Source organism: Phasianus colchicus, chromosome 4 (assembly GCF_987193195.1).
Source record: "Phasianus colchicus chromosome 4, bPhaCol1.hap1.1, whole genome shotgun sequence".
NCBI lineage: Eukaryota > Metazoa > Chordata > Aves > Galliformes > Phasianidae > Phasianus > Phasianus colchicus.
The window spans coordinates 2153977-2172851 of NC_143439.1; the positions used below are offsets into that span (position 1 = coordinate 2153977).

Here is an 18875-nt window from a genome sequence, read left to right on the forward strand (position 1 = left end):
CTTTGGAAAGAGTACAGAAGATATTTTGCTGCATGCACACCATGGATACAGGAATGATACTTGTGTTTTCTTGCTTTTAAGTTTTTCCAAGTTCCAGAGCACAGGATGTTACATTTCAACACACTAAAAATCCAGCAAACATACTGAAAGCACCTAACCTATAAGCTGGGATCAGTTAAAAATCATTACTGGGCCCTGAGCAGCCTGTACCTTAAGTAAGGGTTATTAGGTGCAACACTGCAAATTCTCTCCCTTTACTGATTTACAAAGACCATTTTCAGCTGTTGATACCTTAGAAAAGGTTGGCTTTTAGACTATCTGCAAAAGAGAGATTGCAATGTATGCTTTACCTTGAAGGGAAGAGCAGTGAACTCCATTTGTTAAACAAAAGCATCCACTAATTTGTGGGAATAAGATAAGTAATAAATTCAAATATTTGCGGAATATTTTGTAATTTGTTGAGAGGACAGAGCCTCAATCAATTAAATAGAACCTCCTTTATAAACCAAAAAAATTTGTTGGTATGTGCTGATAGCTTTGTTTTGGAGAGGAACTTATTTGCAGTGGCATTAACAGACACATAGCAAAAATGTAATAGGTTTCACAATAAAAATGTAGCCTGTGAAATGCATTGCTTGTACTTTCTTGCAGGCAGCAGCAACTTGACTGCCAGAAAAATCCTACAAAAAGCTTATTTCCTTGGAACGATGTAGTCTGCATTGTCTACCCGGACATCTTGCTGGTAATTCAGGATGATGGTAGAAGGATTAATCTCACGTTTCCTTTACTCATCACCTGTGCCTCACGCCGATGCACAAAAGAGGGAAGCACAGGCCTAAATCTGAGCCATTACCAGCACTCGCACAGTAGAAGTAAATACAAGCATTTAGAGTCGCTGAATGAAACAATGAATGTTTGAACTACGATCAGGAAAATAATTATTTTTTTTAAATCAGAGCCCTCATCTTTCTTCAACACAAAAACTAAAGCCAAGTTATTTTCCTTCTCACAGTTTATGAGAGCAAAATGCATCTTACAAGCTGTGCGTTAAGCAATAGGGCAAGTGGATGTAGGTCCTTACCACACCATGGAACAATGGCATTTACTAGTATTAAGCTTCCTCCCTTATCCAGCAGGAAGTTTTTACTTGCACCTGCGTTCGCATTGCACACAGGCTCGCTGCTGTCAGCTTCACTCCAAATCACACAGTGCCGCCTGACGTCCTCAAAGAGCAACGCACTCTCTCTACAATTTGTGAAGCCACGGAGAAGCCAAAACCTCAACGTTACGGGACATAATTGCTTCCCATGTCTTCTATAGAAAAGATCGTTGGAATGACTTGCCTCTGCTTTCATCAAAATAACCCTAACCTCGTGCATAAAGTGATGATCTCAGAGTGAATCTGGCTGGGAACTCTATGTAAGCACTGTATCAGTGCTCAGTAGTATCAAACCCCAAATCTTGTGCTGGCACTGCAAGAAAGGTAGCACAGAACTAACAGAGAACAGCACAGGTGTGTCTGCCGTTCACCTGTGCCTTGCGCTTCTCGTCCCAATGCGCCAAAAACTCCAGTTGAAACTGGAGGGGGCCCAGCAACACGTAGCAAGGACAGTCATGTTTGGGACCTGCTTCCCTGTACTCAGCTCTGGTGAGGCCGCACCTCGAGTGCTGTGTCCAGTTTTGGGTCCCCTCACTGCAAGAAAGACATTGAGGCCCTGGAGCAGGTTCAGAGGAGGGCAACAAAGCTGGTGAGGGTCTGGAGCACAGGCCTTATGAGGAAAGGCTGAAGGAGCTGGGATTGTTCAGACTGGAGAAGAGGAGGCTCAGGGGAGACCTCATTGCTCTCTGTAACTACCTGAAGGGAGGTTGTAGTGAGCTGGGGGTCGGCCTCTTCTCTCGTGTCATTAGTGATAGGAGCAGAGGGAATGGTTTCAAGCTACGGCAGGGGAGATTCAAGCTGGACATGAGGAAGTATTACTTTTCAGAAAGGGTGGTCAGGCACTGGAATGGGCTGCCCAGGGAGGTGGTGGAATCACCGACCCTGGGGGTGTTCAAGGAAAGACCGGATGTGGTGTTGAGAGACACAGTTTAGTGGGAGCTATTGGTAATAGGTGAGCGGTTGGACTGGATGATCTTTTAGGTCTTTTCCAACCTTGGTGATTCTATGATTCAGCGGGGAGCAGGGAGTTGGTTAGTTGGCAGAAAGGACGATCTGTTGGACTCCTCATCTTGATTTTAAGACAATCATCTCTCGACCGAACGGAGGCGCGGGCTGCTCTGACGGACGCGCGGGCAGACACCGCCACCTGCTGGCTGCTCCAAGCCGGACGACGGGCGGTGCCCGCCAGCCCCGCGCTGCCGCCGCCACCATGAGCTTCGCCGCGCTGCTGCGGCTCCGCGGGCCGCGGCTGCTCCGGTCCGTCCTCCGCCCGCAGCGCTGGAGCCGGCGGCGCGGCGGCGGCTGCGAGCCTCCGGCGGGCGCCGCGGTGCGCATCGGCTGCGCCTCGGGCTTCTGGGGGGACACGGCGGCCGCGGGTAGGCGGCGGAGAGGGGCTGGCGGGCACGGGGAGCCGGGCCCGGGCGGGGCGGCACGGAGCGCCGCGTCAGCGGCCGGCACGCGGCCCGGCGGGGAGCGGGGCTAACGGAGCGTTCCTCCCTGCTCGCAGTGCCGCAGCTGCTGTACGGCGGGAAGCTGGATTTCCTCGTCTTCGATTACCTCTCCGAGATCACCCTGTCGCTGCTGGCGGCTGCCAAAGCCCGCTCTCCCGTGAGTAGCGGCGTACAGCCGGCTGCGGCTGCGGCTCCGCCGTGCCCCTTCCGAGCCCTGTGTTTGCCGTTGCAGGTGCTGGGCTACGCTCCGGATTTCGTCTCCGCTGCCATGGCTCCGTACATAAAAGATATTCACAGGAAAGGTACGCCCCTCTCTGTGTTGGCACCTTAGTGAAGTGCGGTTGCGAAGGGAGCTGCGTGTAGGTTGTGTTCCTGTTTGTCACACCAGTGCTGCGCTGCCCTGTGGACGTGGCCTCAGAAGGCGCGACAAGAGGTGTGCATCTGGTGGTGGAGGATGCACAGGGCACGTGTGAAACGTTTGCCTGCAGTTAGAAACGTGTACGCGTGCCTCTGGGCAATTCTTTCTGTAGCTTTAGTTTGAGCACGGAGCGTTGCCTGAAAATCTCTTGTTAAAATATCTAAATCTCATAGTTTAACACAATCTCTGTCAGCATTCCAAAGTAGTTCTGATTCTTTTATTTTCCTAATGCACTTCTTTTTGTTTATATGACTGCATCTTTACAACTCACTGAGTTCGGGTGGAAGAGAGGAATCATCTCCTCTGAGCACCCAATACCTTGCTAACGTACTCCGTAATTCAGAGAAATAGATGTTTCTTCTAAAGTGACGTTGTTTGGGAAGTATGAGTGCTTTACAAGATTGCTCTCCTGTGTTGTACCTGTAGGAACTGGTATGATGCTGTCATTCCTCATCATGTTTGTCTCGGTGGTCACTTCCACCTTTCTTGCAGGAAGGGAAGAAGATAATTGTAGAATCATAGAATCACCAAGGATGGAAAATACCTCTGAGATCATCCAGTCCAGCCATCCACATATCACCAGTATTTCCCACTAAACCATATCCCTCAGTACAGCATCTAAACATTTCTTGAACTCCTCCAGGAACGGTGGGGTCATCCACATCATAAGGCCTATCTACAACAATTAACTTTTCTGAAAGCAGTCCCTAATTGGCTTAATCTGATCTCCTTTCGTCTTACAAACTTAATGGTGCTCAAGACTTAGCACTAATATTTCACTTGATTAGATGCCACATACCTTGCAAAGGTTATGTCTTTCAGCTTGCTTTGAGTTGTTGAAATGTGATTGTTAATGCTTCTGTGCTTGGTTCATTCCTCTTGCAAAGGTGTTCGTGTCATCAGTAATGCGGGTGGAATTAACCCTCTGGCTTGTGCAGCCGCTCTTCAGGAGGTGGCAGAGAAGGCAGACGTTGATTTGAAAATAGCTGTTATTACTGGAGATGACCTAATGAGTGAGGTATGGCACTTCGCCTTTAGGCTTAGTAGGACTGTGCAAGTTATTCCGTATGGAGAAAAAAATTAGCCTGAATTTATTTTTTGCATCTTTCTGTATTATCTTTATTCATAGAATGAATCATAGAATGGTTTGAGTTGGAAGGGACCTTTAAGACAGTCTAGTTCCAGCTCCTCTGCTGTGGGCAGGGACACCTCCCTCTAGACCAAGTTGTTCACAGCTCCATCCAGCCTGGCCTTGAGTGCTTCTAAGGAGGGGGCATTCACTTTTAAAAGGATTTAAAACAATCACTCTTCTTATTTTTTTTTTAAAGCACAGACCGTGGTGAAGAAGGTTAAGTTCAACTCCTTATTTGCAAAGTACACCTATGCCTCTCTGGGGACTTAATGTGCTCTGAAATTAACTGCCTTGAGCTGCAGAATTATCCTTGTTTTCTGGCCATGTCTCCATTGCTTTTACAGTAAACATTTCTGCTGGAAAGGTTTGACTCGTTCAGTCTTACAGAAATTAAAGATGATTTGAAAGCCTAAGGAGTATACTACTTCATGGTTGTTGATCATCTTTGAAAGGAAAAGCATTCTTTAAAAACTGACTTAATCTTTTATTTTCCAGCACTAAGAAAAATAAGTGTTTAGAGCTTTTAGTCATTGAGCTGATTTGCATTTGTTATTAATTTTAATGATTATACTTCTTAGAGTTGCAGTGAAATGAATGAAATGAATCTGTTGTCTGATGCTAATGGAAGTTCTACAGTAGATGCTACAAAATACTCATAAATTTGGTGGTCTGTTTTCTAACAGAAAGAGAACCTAAGAGGAGCTGGCATCACTGATTTGGAGAGTGGCAAACCATTTCCAGAGAATGTTCATAGCATGAACGTGTATCTTGGGTGAGTTACTTTAACGAGTTGTTTTTTGAATGGAAAAATAATTTTTAGTATATTGACTACATGAACCTGTTTTGATTTGCAAGTGTAACCACCTAGGCACTTAAGGTTCACGTTTGTATGATTTAAGAAACTAGAAAATATTTTCTCCTTTTAAGCTGTAAATAAATTTTAAATTTAGAACCTTGCCAGTTGTGACTTTAGCATTACATCTCCTGAGAATCCTCAGGTTTGATTCAACACAAAGTTGCCATAATTACAATTATTAAAACTATTTTTTCCAAAAGTGGAGCATTCTGTCAGTGCATGGTGCAATTGTTAAGGATTGCCATTGCTAGAGTAATGCACAGCCCTTCTATTGAAATAATGAATCACTATGACTGGCTGCTGTTTTGGCTTGTACCATTGTATTGCACTTTGCAGAAATGTGTCCAGGCAAGACAGCAGGGGTTTGGCTGTGCTTAAAACAGCATATATTTGTTCCTCTGAAATGAGAATATTTTAAGAAATTGCTCTTTACATTTGTATTCAGTGTTTTCTGTTATAGTTCTTGCTAGATTTTCTTTTTAACCTTCTGTTAATCTTTGCCTTGCAAGATTACAGATCATGAGTAACTGTAGATGAAATCTAATAAACAGTGGTCAATGTTTATAATATTGAGAAGGTATTAATTCCAGTTCAGGTGACTCATGATTCACAATTTTAGGAAAAGGCAACTCATAGCAGGGAGGACAAAAGCAGGCTAGTATGAGGAAGATACGTGGATTTAAAAATCCATTGTGTGTGGCTCTGCTTTACAAGCTAAAACAAGTGAGTCTTGACGTTGCTTTATTTTTTGATTTGTTTCAAAGAAACAGTATTTCTTTATAGGCCCCTTCATCTGGGGTGCATTGAAATGTGAAGCTATGAAACCAGCAGTTTCATAATGTATGTTTTTCTTTTATAGCATCTGCATTGGATGCTTAATTGTATAAATGTCTCTTTTGCATTGTATATGTGTATGTGTGTGTGTATATATATATAAAAACAAGTCAACTTCATAGTATACTGGATAAAATCAAGAAGTCTTGTGGATACATTAAATAATTTTTTAAATTCCATAAACCTAGTTATGTTTGCGGTTTGATTCTTGGTTCAGTACATGAACTACATCTGAAAAATTATCATTGTTTAGCTTATGAAGTATTTCTTCTGTCCCTCCTGATTTATGTTCTGTGGATTGAGTTCGTGTGGTTTTTTTTCAGTAAGATGCAAGCTTACTAATTGACTGCTTTTTAGCTGTATAGTTACATAGCTGTATTAGAATCCCATAAAAATCCATTTGCATTTCTCACATGCCCATTACATAACACTATGCCCAGTGGCATGAGTTGTTGTACACTGTATATTTTATTGTCTCCCTAATCAATATCCTTTTTTATATTAAAATGTCAGTAAATACACATTTTTGCTTACATCATTAAGAACTTCTGTGCATTATTTTTTTCCTTAAAAAAAAGTAGGAGTAAGTCTATTAAATGTGTCAAAAAAGAGCATTCTTAGTTTTTAAAGACACCCAGATCATGGTTTGCGTTTTTCAATCTGCTTAATTCAAAGAGCAGCAGAATCCATTAGGTAGCTTTGACCAGAGCATGTGGCTCTGGGGTTCTAAACCAATGCTTTCTCACTGTTGGTCCTTGGAAGCAGTGAAATTGCTTCTAATAAATTACTTGAGATACTAGGCAAAGTATCATTGAGGATATCAGTAATCACATATAGGAAAAAGTTGATGATAGTTGGTGATAGGGTGTAGCTCTGACTACAGAGCACTCCTTGGGAAGCAGCCTTCATCCAGAAGAGGTTTGCAAGTTGGAGGCTAACCCTTAAATGGGCCCAGGGAGGAGTTGGACTCAGGGTCATGTAGGAAGCATGGGTGAATTGCTTGCACCTGTGTTTCCTGGGCCAGCCACCCCCTTCACCAGGTGCTCAGTCATCAGTTCAGATCGTGACATGACATTCCCTCACATTTACCAACTTCTGCAGGCCCAAGCAGTTAAGTTCAAGTCTGGCTAATTCTAACTGGGCCAACTTTTACTTGACCAATCTGGAAAACCTTGAGTTTCTTCAGAAGTAACAACTGCATGACACTTTGCTTGAAGTTGGCTGATTCTTTAAGTTCTAGTAATACTTAATTGAGATTGACATGAAGGGTTTAAGTTTGGAGGGCCAAGTCAGCAGTCTGTCTTTGTGAATAATACCAAATTACAGAATAGATTAGGTTGGAAGGGGCACCTGGAAGTCATCTGGTCGACTTTTGTTAGTGTCAGTGTCCCTGCTGTTGGTCTTTATACACTCATCTACAAATGAAATAGGAGTAGTTGTTATTTTCTCTCAAAAACACTTTGTATTTTCTATTACTGATGGTAAAAGTGATCCTCTATACATTGTGTTTCAGGATATTTTGAATGAATGTCAAGATAAGTCTTTCAATTGTCATGAAATTGATCGGATGTTCCGATGCTTGCTTTTAAAAATATTGACGATCAGTTGTTGTATGAACAAAGCTGATTTCATGCAGACTCATTAAGTGATTCTTATTCTGTTTGTGATGGTGTGTTAAAAAGTAAGAATCCATATTGCTTTTTACCTATAGAGCAAGACCAGTAAGCAGAGCTCTTGACCTTGGGGCTGATATTGTAATCACTGGTAGATGCGTCGACAGCGGGATTGTATTAGGGCCACTCATTCATTCTGTAAGTACAAGTTATTTACAAGGTGATGATGAACAGAAGTGAATGACTGTTTGGGAATCATTAAGGTTTTTTTGCTACTTCGGAAATTTTAATTTAAAAACAATAAGCTCTTTCATTTCTGTTTCATTTTTTTTGCGTGCACGTATGAAAGCTTACTGCCTTTTCACTTCTGCTAAATCTATAACAGAGGTATTTATGTTCTTAAGTACTGTGAAATTTCAAACAATTTCAGTGAAGCGAAGGGAATTTTGCCATGTTTCACCAGCATTTTGCTCTTGTTTTTGGGTTGCTTTTGATTTTTCCCCAACTTTAAAATCTAATGTAAGGTTAAAGAACAAATGTATTTTCTGTACCACAAGGTGGCAGTAGTAGATCTGGTTTTGTGCGGTGGTGGTTGTATGGTCTTTTTCAGTGGGTAAGCAGTTTTATTTTAAGTAGTTGAACAACGTATCTCAAATTCCCCAAGTTTCCACAAATAATACAAGCAGGATATGTGGATTTCTGAAGTGCTTTGAATAGGCTGTAAATACAGCAGGTTGAGGAAGCTGATTCTGCCACTCTGCCTTCATGAGGCCCCACCTGGAGTACCGTATCCAGTTCTGGGGCCCCCAACACAAGAAAGACATGGAACTGCTGGAGTGGGTCCAGAGGAGGCCACAAAGATGATCAGAGGGCTGGAGAACCTCCTCTGTGTGAACAGGCTAAGAGAGCTGAGGCTCTTCAGCCTGGAGAAGGCTCCAAGGGGATCCTTATAGCACGGCCTTCCAGTACCTGAAGGGGCCTGCAGGAAAACTGAGGAGGGACTTTTTATAAGGGCAGGTAGCGACAGGACAAGGGGGAGTCCAGATTGCTTAATCGGTCCTTAACCCAGTCCTCATCAACTGAGGCAAAATCCTTTATTATGACTTTCTCTGGAGCCTCAAAAGTATGGAGCTTCTCAGGACAGCCTCCAGCAGCGCAGACAGAGACAAAGAAGGCATTTAGTAACTCATCCTGTTGTGCATCTTCTGTCACCATGGCACCCACCTCATTCATTAGTGGCCCAACATTGTCTCTGGTGTTAGTTTTATCTGCTTTCTGTTTTACTTGACTCCTCTTGCAAGTTTTAATTCTAAGGAGGCCTTAGCTTTCCTAGTTGTCTCCCTACATCTTCTGACAACAGTCTTGGATTCCTCCAGGAGGATTCCTCCAGGAGGGCCAGCCCCTCCTTCCACGATCTGTAGACTCCTCTCTTCCACTTGAGTTTGCCCAGCAGTTCCCTGTTCCCTGACTCCCTTTCTTGACTTCCTGCCTGTTGGGATGCTCTGATCTTGAGCTTGGAAGAGATGGTCCTTGAATGCTAACCAGCTATCTTGGGCCTCTTTACCTTCAAGTACCCTGTCCCACAGGATTTCTCTTAGCAGTTGTTGACCTTACTGAAGTCCAGGGTTGTGATTCTACTCGGCATTCTGTTCCTGTCACATGAGTTCCTGAACTCCACCATCTCATGGTCACTGCATCCAAGGCTGCCCTCAGACTTTACCACTTCAGTCAGACTCTCCTTGTTAATGAGAACAAGGTCCAAGAAAAAAAATACATCAGGGAAGTTTCTGTTACACTGATTGTTTTTTATTTAGCTTTTGCTTTCTGTTGAAGTCTGTAGTTATAGAGAAGACATGCTGCTAGGATGACTGGTGGTAGTCTAGGAACTGATAATTTTCAGAAGTTGGAAAAATATAGTGCTTTGCTTACATGAAAAAAAAAAAAAGGTGCTAGACTTTTTGAAGACTTTCAGCATTTATATTTTTGAGGGGTGATTAAAAATTTCAGTGAAAACTGAAATACAATCAGAGTACTTCCATGGGTTTACTGCTTAGCAGCTCAGATCCACCTACAGCTCTTGCCAGTTAACTAGATTGTTCTTTTCTGCAATTAAGTAAAAATATGATAAATATATTGTTAATCAAGTCAGTCTGCTGTACTCTATAAGACTTCCATATAAGTAATATGTTTGTATTTCTCTTCTAGTTTGGCTGGAATAGGGATGAATTTGACTTGCTAGCTGCAGGAAGGTAAGTGATATAAGAAGAAATGGGTAAATCTGTATTTCATTTTGTATAATGCCAGGATAATGATTTTTTAAGCGTTTTGGGAATTTGGATATTACTGCTGAGCTCATTTATTAGAAAGATATACAAAATTAAGATTTTGGTTATGGTTCTTTAAGGCTCACTTAATACTATTATGTTTGAAACTGAAATTTAATAACTATTGTTTTGGAACCAACTCAATAAAATAAGAGGAGAAAATTAATGATTTAACAGATTAGCTTCCTGTGAAATCTCATGGTACAGAACAGTGACTCCAACTTTTTCTGTTTGTCCATCAGTTTGAGTAGTTGAGGTTGACAGGAAGACTACTGTCTTCAAAGATATGCCAAAGGAGTCCTGGTCATAGGTCAGCATGCTTACCTGGTGTTGCAGAAGCTGAATATGAATAGCCCCAGTTGCAAACCCTAGCTATAAATCCTAAGATTATGAATCTGTTGTGGAAGGTACTAGGTAAAATCCTGTCATTTAATTTCATTTTTCTGCATCATCGTACTAAGTAGAAGCCCATTAAAATGGGTGGCTACTTAAGTTGGCTGATTGCACCTAGTAGTAGTGGTATTAGATCTCCTATTGCTAGAGAATTATTGCAGAAAGAAACTCCAGCTCTTCTGACTTGGGATTGAAGTTAGTTATCAGTTTTGAGAGATCAAGATCTTGCCTATAATTCACTCACACATTTATGAAATATCACAATTAAAGATTTGAAAATTGTAATGTGTTCTGTTCAAAGATATCCTTCACGCTATGTGAGATTGTACACCTCTTGATTAAAAATGGGCCTTGCATGTTTTCAGTTACAGACAATGTGAAAAGCTAAAATACTGACTTTAGATCAATAGTTTTTGAATTGACTAATGGAACTTGATTTTTGGTGGAACATACCAAATGTTTTTTCATATGAAACGTTACTCTTTTGAACTCTTCTTAGTCATCTTTCAGAATTCCTACTTATGTTTAATGCAGTTTATAAACAAAATTCTAGGGAGGAAAAAAAAAAGAGCATGTTCTGATATTTATCTTTATTTCCATCGTATGATTACGTTTTCAGACTGGATTTGTGATGCATCCTTTTACAGTATATTTTGTTGTTTGAACACTTGCTGTTTTCCCAGCCTTGCAGGTCATCTTATTGAATGTGGTGCTCAGTGTACTGGTGGAATATTCACTGACTGGCATATGGTACCAGACTGGTAAGTAACTCTGACAACAGCATGTATGTTTGTAGTAGACCAAATCATGGAATCATAGAATGGCTTGAGTTGGTAGAATCGTCAAGTTCCAGCCCCTCTTTTGCAGATGGGGCCAAATATAATGTCATCTGTTATAAAAATCAGTTTCTAATTCATTCTACTAATAGAATGGCTTGGTTTGAAAGATCATCTGCTTCCAACCCCCCTGCCATGGCAGGAGTGTGTGTGTGTGTAATGGAAAAGACAATAAGAATACTTTAGATGCTGATTTGTCAGACTTCAGTTAGATCAGAGTTGTGCACTGTCCAGTCTTACACAGCTTTCTTTGTCAGGGATGACAGAGTCCTCTCTTGCTACGTATTCCACCGTCCTCCTGTTCTGTATGTCCCAGTCTCCCAGTTTTGAACTGTCTGTGTCTGCATATACATTACTGATCTTTGAAAAAGTGTTCCATACATTACTTGTATTCAGATGTACTAGATGAGACCTTCTCGTAGGTAGGTCTTTCTGCCTGCTGAGAATTACCATGAGAAAAGACTCATGTAGTCTGCTTTTGATGAACTTGTTTTTAAGAGTAGCTTAAAAGCAGTTAGGGGGCGTATTTGGCACGCAATAAGTGATTCTCCAGTTGCAGTTTATTCCTGTTTTTCCTTCGGATTAAAGGAAGGAATCTTGACTAGTGCGTTGTCCATCAAAGTCAACACTACCTTTACCTGTTCAAAAGCTAAAGAACTGTGGGAAAGATACTAGAGAAAAGGATGTTTTTGTTTGGCTCTGGTGCTGCAGGGATCCTATTTTTCCTATTAAAAATCTTGTTAGCTCTGTATTTTTGAGGATTTTTCAATCAGAAATGGCAGTTGTAGGCTCTTGTTCGTTGCTACAGAGAATGCATAGTAGATAGTGGATTAGTAGATTACTGTGTTGAAAATCAGTGTTTTGTAGCTGAGAATTTGCTCTATCAGAATATGTTATTCTGTTCTTTGTATCTGTTGTAGTTTGCATAGGAATAAATAGGAGGCATTACTTTGGGAGCGCCCCATGTATTGCAGAAGCTCTTGGTTTATAAGTGAATGAATTTTCCATTTGATAGCATAGTTAGTAGTAGCCTGACTGTAAGTTCAGGAAACTTGATGGTATGAATTTTTCTGATTATTTGGACAACCTGAATCAGTTTTCAGTATGTGCAAATCTATATAGTCAAATTCACTGCTTCAGTAATGATAAAAGTTGGAGGCCTGCTGTCTCCAGTATAATTTCTATAGACAATAGGTCGACAGAGCTCTGAAAGGGCTTGGAGTATAGTCTGCTAGTGATTTGTACTTAGTTTAAGAAGAGCTACATTTTTAAGTCTTCCGAAGGTAAACCTGTGTAATCTAAATCTCAATAAATCAGATTAAATATAATATGCATGTTTATATCTAAAACAGCCCAGTGAAGTCATTAAATGTGGGAAGAAGAAGCCAGGTCAAAATGTCTGTTCTCAATAGAATGTTATGTCAAAGGCATGTTAGTTTCTCACCATTGTGAGTGTGATCATATGCCTGAGAATGCTTAGCATTCATGTCTGCAAACAGTTACTGGACCTTTACATTACAGCTTAAGGATATTTTCACAATACTTGTACTGTTCTCCAGTGAACGCTAGAAGGCAATCTCTCTTGTTCCCTCTCATTTTATTGCAGAAGGTAGGTTTGGTTTTGAACAGTAGTCAAGTTGCTGTTCAGTCTTTGGCTGCTGAAGCAGACCTGAGTGCACTGCTAAGAAAGCCTACTGGCTTTTTTGAGTTTTAAACAAGCAAAAAAAAAAAAATTTTAGGCCTATGAAACTCAACTATTTGTTGTTTCCAGTTAGGCAAAGGCTGCTTGAGTCACTCCTTGTGTGGATTCTCTCACGCTTAGCAGAGAAAATTGAAGAAATCATTCAGTTTGTAGAAGACTAATCAGCGTTCTTAAATTACTGATTATAAGTAAATGCTGTCAAAAAAGACACCTACTCCTTTTCTGTTATTTGTGCAGTAATATCTATTAGGTGAGGAAAAGTAGTGAGTAACACATTACTACTCCCTATTTAATCCCTAGTGGCATGGCACTCAGGGAATTCATGCCAGTGTCAGAATGGACTGTGATGTCAGAAGTATATTGATAATGCACAGCTTTATATTTCACTTTAGTTAACCCCAGACATTGCTGTCTCATTATTATTTAGTGTCAGTGGGTGACTAGTACATTGTTTTGTTTTGTTTTGAAATGCAGGAGAGAATAAGCTAATGCTGATCAGTAAAATAATCATTTTGAGGAGATGATAAACACTGAAATTTTGCCCTAAGCCAAGAGTGTACAGTGGTTGAGACTGCATAATCCTCTGGCCTGGGATGACCAAAAGGGTAAGTCAGTAGTTGTAGTCTCTTAAGGGCTGGATCCAGATTGCTGCTGGGACCTGCATACTGGATTCTGTTCAAGTCCCAGATTAAGCAATGTGGTGTGGCTTTTTCTCTGTAGCACCACCTATTCCACACAGCTGAAACTGCCTGGCAGCTTGTTTGGCCTGAAATTCTCAAGGCATTTAGAGTACCCATGCTATGTATACTGTGGGATGCCCTAGTTAGAGGAGGTAGGTGTTTAGATCAGTACACTTTCTTAAAACAGGAGTTGCAGCAGTGTGTGGGAAATGTGTTGGTTCCTACATGCAGATAGGCGTGTGTGTTTCCTATCCAAAAGCATGTGGTGACCTTGCTGGACACAGGTAGTTTTGAATGGGTTATAAAAACATTGCTGGAAGTGGTAGCAATTCTTAATTTCTGCCCAATAACATTCTGTCTAAAATAGGTGCCCAGAGGGTTGAGAACACATGGTTTAGAGTTCTCCTTAGCATACTGTTTGTTGAGTCACCCAGGCAACTGCATTATCTATAAAGCTAAAAGTTGATATCACAGCCAGCTTGGACTCTGGTCTGCTTACATGTCGTATGCAATATTGTAGGTTCTTTCTTGTGATCTTCTGCTAGTGAATGCACTATAGTATGCTGTCCCATCTTCTGTTGCCAGTAATCAGAAGGTGACTTACAGCAAAACCATTTTGGGGCCTTTGTTACCATTGTAGTCAGTGAGGACCTACTTTAACTGTTAACTCCTCCTCTAACCAATTGGAATGAGTTTCTGAGGATTAACCTTAGCTTGGATTTATTCAGTTCTGTGGTTTACTAATACATACAATTTAATTGTTAAATACCAAAAATGCAACTCAAAACACATTTTGGATGAAGTGATGTTTGATATTCTCTCCTTTCACAAACTCATGTTTATTATTCTTTCTGCATTTTAACTATTAAAGAACTGCTCAAAATGTTTCTAGAGCAGTACTTTCATATTTATCTTGAGTATTGTATTCTGTTAATTATATGACCATATAACAATTAGAATTCATTTCAGGAGTTTCTTTTCATAATCATTTATATTGCCTCATCCCACTGAGGGATTTTATATCCTCCAGTAAAGAAAGCTAGAGAAGGATTCTTTATTGGGAGTGTAATGATAGGACAAGGAAATAACAACTTTAAACTAAAAGAATATAGCTTTACATCAGGTCTTAGGAAGATATTCTTCCCTGAGAAGGGTGGTGAGGCAGCGAAACAGGTTGCCCAGAGAAGCTGTGGATGCCCCCTCCCCAGAGGTGTTCAAGGCCAGGCGGGATGGGGCTGTGAGCAACCTGTCCTAGTGGAAGGTGTTCCTGCCTATTGCAGAGGGTTGGAATGAAATGGTCCTTAAGGTCTTTTCCAACACAAGCCATTCTATGATTCTATCACTAAACTGCTGCAGTTCTTTTATTGAAGAAAGAATTGCAGTGCCACCTGACTCTGCCACTTTGGGTACCGTAACTGTTGTTGACTACTAGCAACGTTTAGGTTCAGTTTTGTGATCTTGCTGTACTGTGCTAAATTACAGCTTGACTGTGGGTTGTGTTGGTTTGTGCTGGCATGTGACAGAGCAAGTGTCATATGCTCCATAGTCATTCAGCATAGTGGTAAGCTGGGGCAAGAATTTCTTCTTCCAGTGGAAGGTACATATGGTATGTACTACAAGACCTCGTGCAGGTGTTTGCTGCTAGTTAGCTGTAAGTCCAGGTTTAAATAGCTGTCACTTGACTGAATCATGTCGTAGGGGAGGCTTAGCTCTGTTTCCAAGCTAAAAATTAATTTTAAGTATTATCTTGTGGCAGCATAAAAATAGGTTTCTATTTTAAGAAGGCATGTTTTAATATGAATTGTTACTGACATTTTCGCAGTCATGTTTTGTGTAATGAATCAAGTCTTCTGAGGGTAAGGCTTGGTTACACTGAAGTTTAGTCTATGTTAGTAGTTCAGAACCAGTGGTGGAAAGGTGTGTGTCTGCAGTTTAACACTTTTTCCTTCAAAACAATTTCACTGGGGAGTAGGTCATGAACATCCTGTCTGTAACAATGACTTAAAGTAGGTTACAGGTAGGGATGTCTGTTCCTGGTGCAGCGGGGCAGGCTGGATTATCTGTCTCAGTAGAAGCAATTTCACTTTAGGTAAGTCGTTCAAATAAGCTGCAATTCAGCCTGCTAGCAAGGCACCTGATGCAGGCAGATGGGTGGTATGAGAATAGCACTGAGCGGTTGACAGCTCTTTAATTCTCATCTTGTTCAGTCTATGATCATAGACTGTGTGTGAGTTACTTTGCTTCCTGAATGTGTCTCATTACCTGTAAAGTTGGGATAGTTATAGACCTTTAATAGATATTATAGAATAGATAACAGATGATTGGTCTTGACTGATAATTGAGAAGTTTCTTGGATATTTTCTTGTTGCTTTGAAATAGAGAATGTTACATCCTGCTGCCAGCTTTCATCCCTTTCTTTCCCTCTGAACAAACAGACAAAAAACAAACACTGTAATAATTTAGAATCAGATTTATACGTTCAGTTTGTTGTATTCTCAGGGTTTGGTTTATGTTTTTTCTTTTTTTCCCTCTTTTTCTTCTTTTTTATCCTTTTTTAATACCCTTTATCTCTTTCATGGTTTAAATAGTTTCAAAGACCAGACAAATGAGGTATAATCCTTGCTGATTCCTGGTGGGCATTTTTAGGTGTCCTCCAGCTACTGTACTTTCAAAGTTTTGTATGCTAGCAGTATTAAAGTTGCTGATCTCTGGTAACAGAGCTTCTCTCTTAACTCCATTATTTTAAAAAAGGATTAAGTTTTAAGCTTCCCAAGATAAGGAATCTGTCCAAACTCCCATGAACTTTTGCTAATGTCATTTCAGAGTTCACTGGTTTCTTTGCTTACTTCCTTTAAAAGTTTGTGAATGTATGTTATGCAAACTATGTACTTGTAACCTTTGCTAATAACCAGTTCGGTTGTGTGTTCAGCACATGGTTCCCTCCAGCACCCAAGCATAATTAATTTCAGGGATTAACTGATTTTAATTATATGCAAAGGACCTGAAGATCATTGACTGTAATGGGAATGGTGATATCAAGCACCTTCTTATTTGAGAAGAGTTTTGCTTTTTCAGGGGGTTTTATCTCCTTTATTTGGATTGTTTTTCTCTCTCTAACACTGTATTTCCACAGATTTCTAACTTCTTCTGAGGGGAAGAGAGCCAGGTAGCCCTTCTGTGAGAGCATAAAGACTGCTTTAATTTTCAGCTTTTTCATTCTAGATTATTACTTTTGCTCCGAGAAATGATCTGTAAAGGAAAAGCCTTATAACATGGAAAGCAAATACCTAGATATCTTCCAGAAAACCTTGAAAATTCTACCCTGCTACTATATAAATCAGCATGAGCACTTTACTATGAGCTATTTGATTTCTTTCTGTACGTTAAGAGAATTATAGTTTTCTATTTTACTGTTTTGTCTTTGTTACGCCTTGTAATTTTCTGTTAATTCCTGCTTTTATTATTGTTTTGGGTTAGAGGTCTTACTTGCACATGTTCCTCTGTCTTGTGATTATAACTTTTCTGTGAAAACTTATCAGAAAAAAAGGAAATATTGTCCTTGATGTGTTTCTGATTATTTCTGTTTCCTACTCCCAGCAGTTTGTTCTTTGTGCTTTGACATCCTTTTTACAAATCCAGATTCCAGAATACATTTACTTATGTGGGCTAGAATTAGCAATCATGTTTTTCTGCTGAATTTACCTTCTTAATCAAAGTTGTCTAAATCTTCCAGCTTCTGCTCTGCTTTTGGTGGTTACATTAGTAGTGTAATTAGTAGTGTCATTCTCCACTACTGTTGGTGTTTGGTGTTACATGTGTCATTCTTTGATGGGCAGTAAAATGCATCTTGTTATTTTGGTTAACTCATTAAGTGCTTTTCCTTCACTCCTGCAGAAGTGCCAAGCTACATTCTAAATCTTGATCAAGTTTATTTAATTATTAATTACCATGAAATTCTGCTATGTCATTCCTCTTTTCACCTCGTATTTATAGCGTTTTTTTCCCAATGTTTTCATTATTCTAGGCATAACATAGGCTTTCCCATAGTAGAGTGCTCTTCTGAAGGAGACTTTATTATTTCCAAACCACCGGACACAGGGGGACTGATCTCCTTTGGCACTGTGGCTGAACAGTTGGTGTATGAAGTGGGCAATCCTCAGCGCTACCTTTTACCAGATGTCACGTGTGACTTTTCTGAAGTTTCCATCACTGAAATTCCAGGTTGGTCTGCCTTTCTGTTAAGAGATGTGTAAACTAGATGATCCAACTAAAGTTATTGCTTTAATTTCCCTGTTTTATCTGTGTTTTCCTTGCTATATCAATTCCTTAATGCAGCATACTGTACCCAACTGACTTCTTTCATAAAACAAACCTCCTTGAAAGGACTGACTTCGTTTTTTTCAAGGAACTTTGTTAGAAATTATCTTAGGAATTGTAACCGTACTCTTACTTTTCTTGCTGGTAATCTAAGTCTTTGATCACTGCTCTTAGTGCTTCACTTTTAAGGCATATCTAACGCCAGCCAAGACTTTGAACTGTGCTGCACTGTGATTTTGTATTTTTTTTTTTAAACTATAGCTCAGTTTATTTGCTCAAAAAGGTGTATTTTTTTTTTAAATTAGAAATGTAATAATGAACAGCTGTGTCATTCTGAGCTTCACTTAGTTATCGTGTTTTCCCTAGGGATAATTAGTTGGATCACTTCTAAGTGGTAGGAACTTGCTTAGGTAGAGGACATCCACTGGAAAAACCTCTGTTAGAAGAAATAGATTTTCATCCTCAAACCTACAACAGTCACATGAACAGCCAACAGGCTAAAGGTGCATATAACTCCTGTTTCAAGTTTGGACTTGAAGGCAAAGCAACAAAACAAAACTCAAAAAGCCCTGCACTCAAGATTTGTTGATTAGAGTGTGTGATAAAGTATCTGTAGCACCTGTAATATGTATATGCATTTTCATTCTAATGGAACTTAACCTGTGACAGTATGCTGAGTGCCTTTGTAAGACTTATAACAACTGAGATTTCAAATTAAGAATTTCCTGGGAAAAATACATTGCTTCAATAATAAAAGTACTGTAAAACTGTACAGTGAACCTTGTGCTCATGCAACATAACTGAATGACATTCTGATAAGAGCAGTTTATTACTCGTAGCCACTAGTTTTGTCTTTTTTTTTTTTTTTTTTTAAGGAAAAGAGAACCCTAACCTTCCTATGAACTTTCAGCTTACAAATGACCCGATATGACATGTTTGAACTTAAAATGAACTTTCACATGAACTTTCAGTTAGTCTTCTTAGAAATATAGCAGATGGAAAATAGACAGATTTCTTAAATATTTTTAGTTTGAAGTGCTTTGACACGTACACCAGTAAAAACAAGGCATGCTATCTGGTTTTGCTGTTTACATTGCTGATTTTATTGTCCTGCTGGATTAGTGACAATGTTTGAACTGAGAGGTGCTTCTGTTTTCTTT

At 40.1% G+C, this 18875-nt stretch overlaps 1 protein-coding gene across 3 annotated transcripts in view; it reads left to right on the top strand.

The window, feature by feature from the left end:
• The first annotated feature begins 2354 nt into the window (after positions 1–2354).
• Positions 2355–18875, top strand: part of LOC116243164 (uncharacterized) — a 46736-nt gene continuing 30215 nt past the window's right edge. For all 3 annotated transcript variants that reach the window (XM_090138419.1, XM_031614280.2, XM_090138420.1), the window contains exons 1-9: positions 2355–2535; positions 2667–2767; positions 2843–2912; positions 3916–4046; positions 4844–4932; positions 7562–7661; positions 9669–9712; positions 10864–10941; positions 17423–17619. In XM_090138419.1, coding sequence (XP_089994545.1) covers positions 2370–2535; positions 2667–2767; positions 2843–2912; positions 3916–4046; positions 4844–4932; positions 7562–7661; positions 9669–9712; positions 10864–10941; positions 17423–17619 — 976 coding nt within the window. In that variant the 5' untranslated portion in view covers positions 2355–2369. The remainder of the gene's footprint in view (positions 2536–2666; positions 2768–2842; positions 2913–3915; positions 4047–4843; positions 4933–7561; positions 7662–9668; positions 9713–10863; positions 10942–17422; positions 17620–18875) is intronic.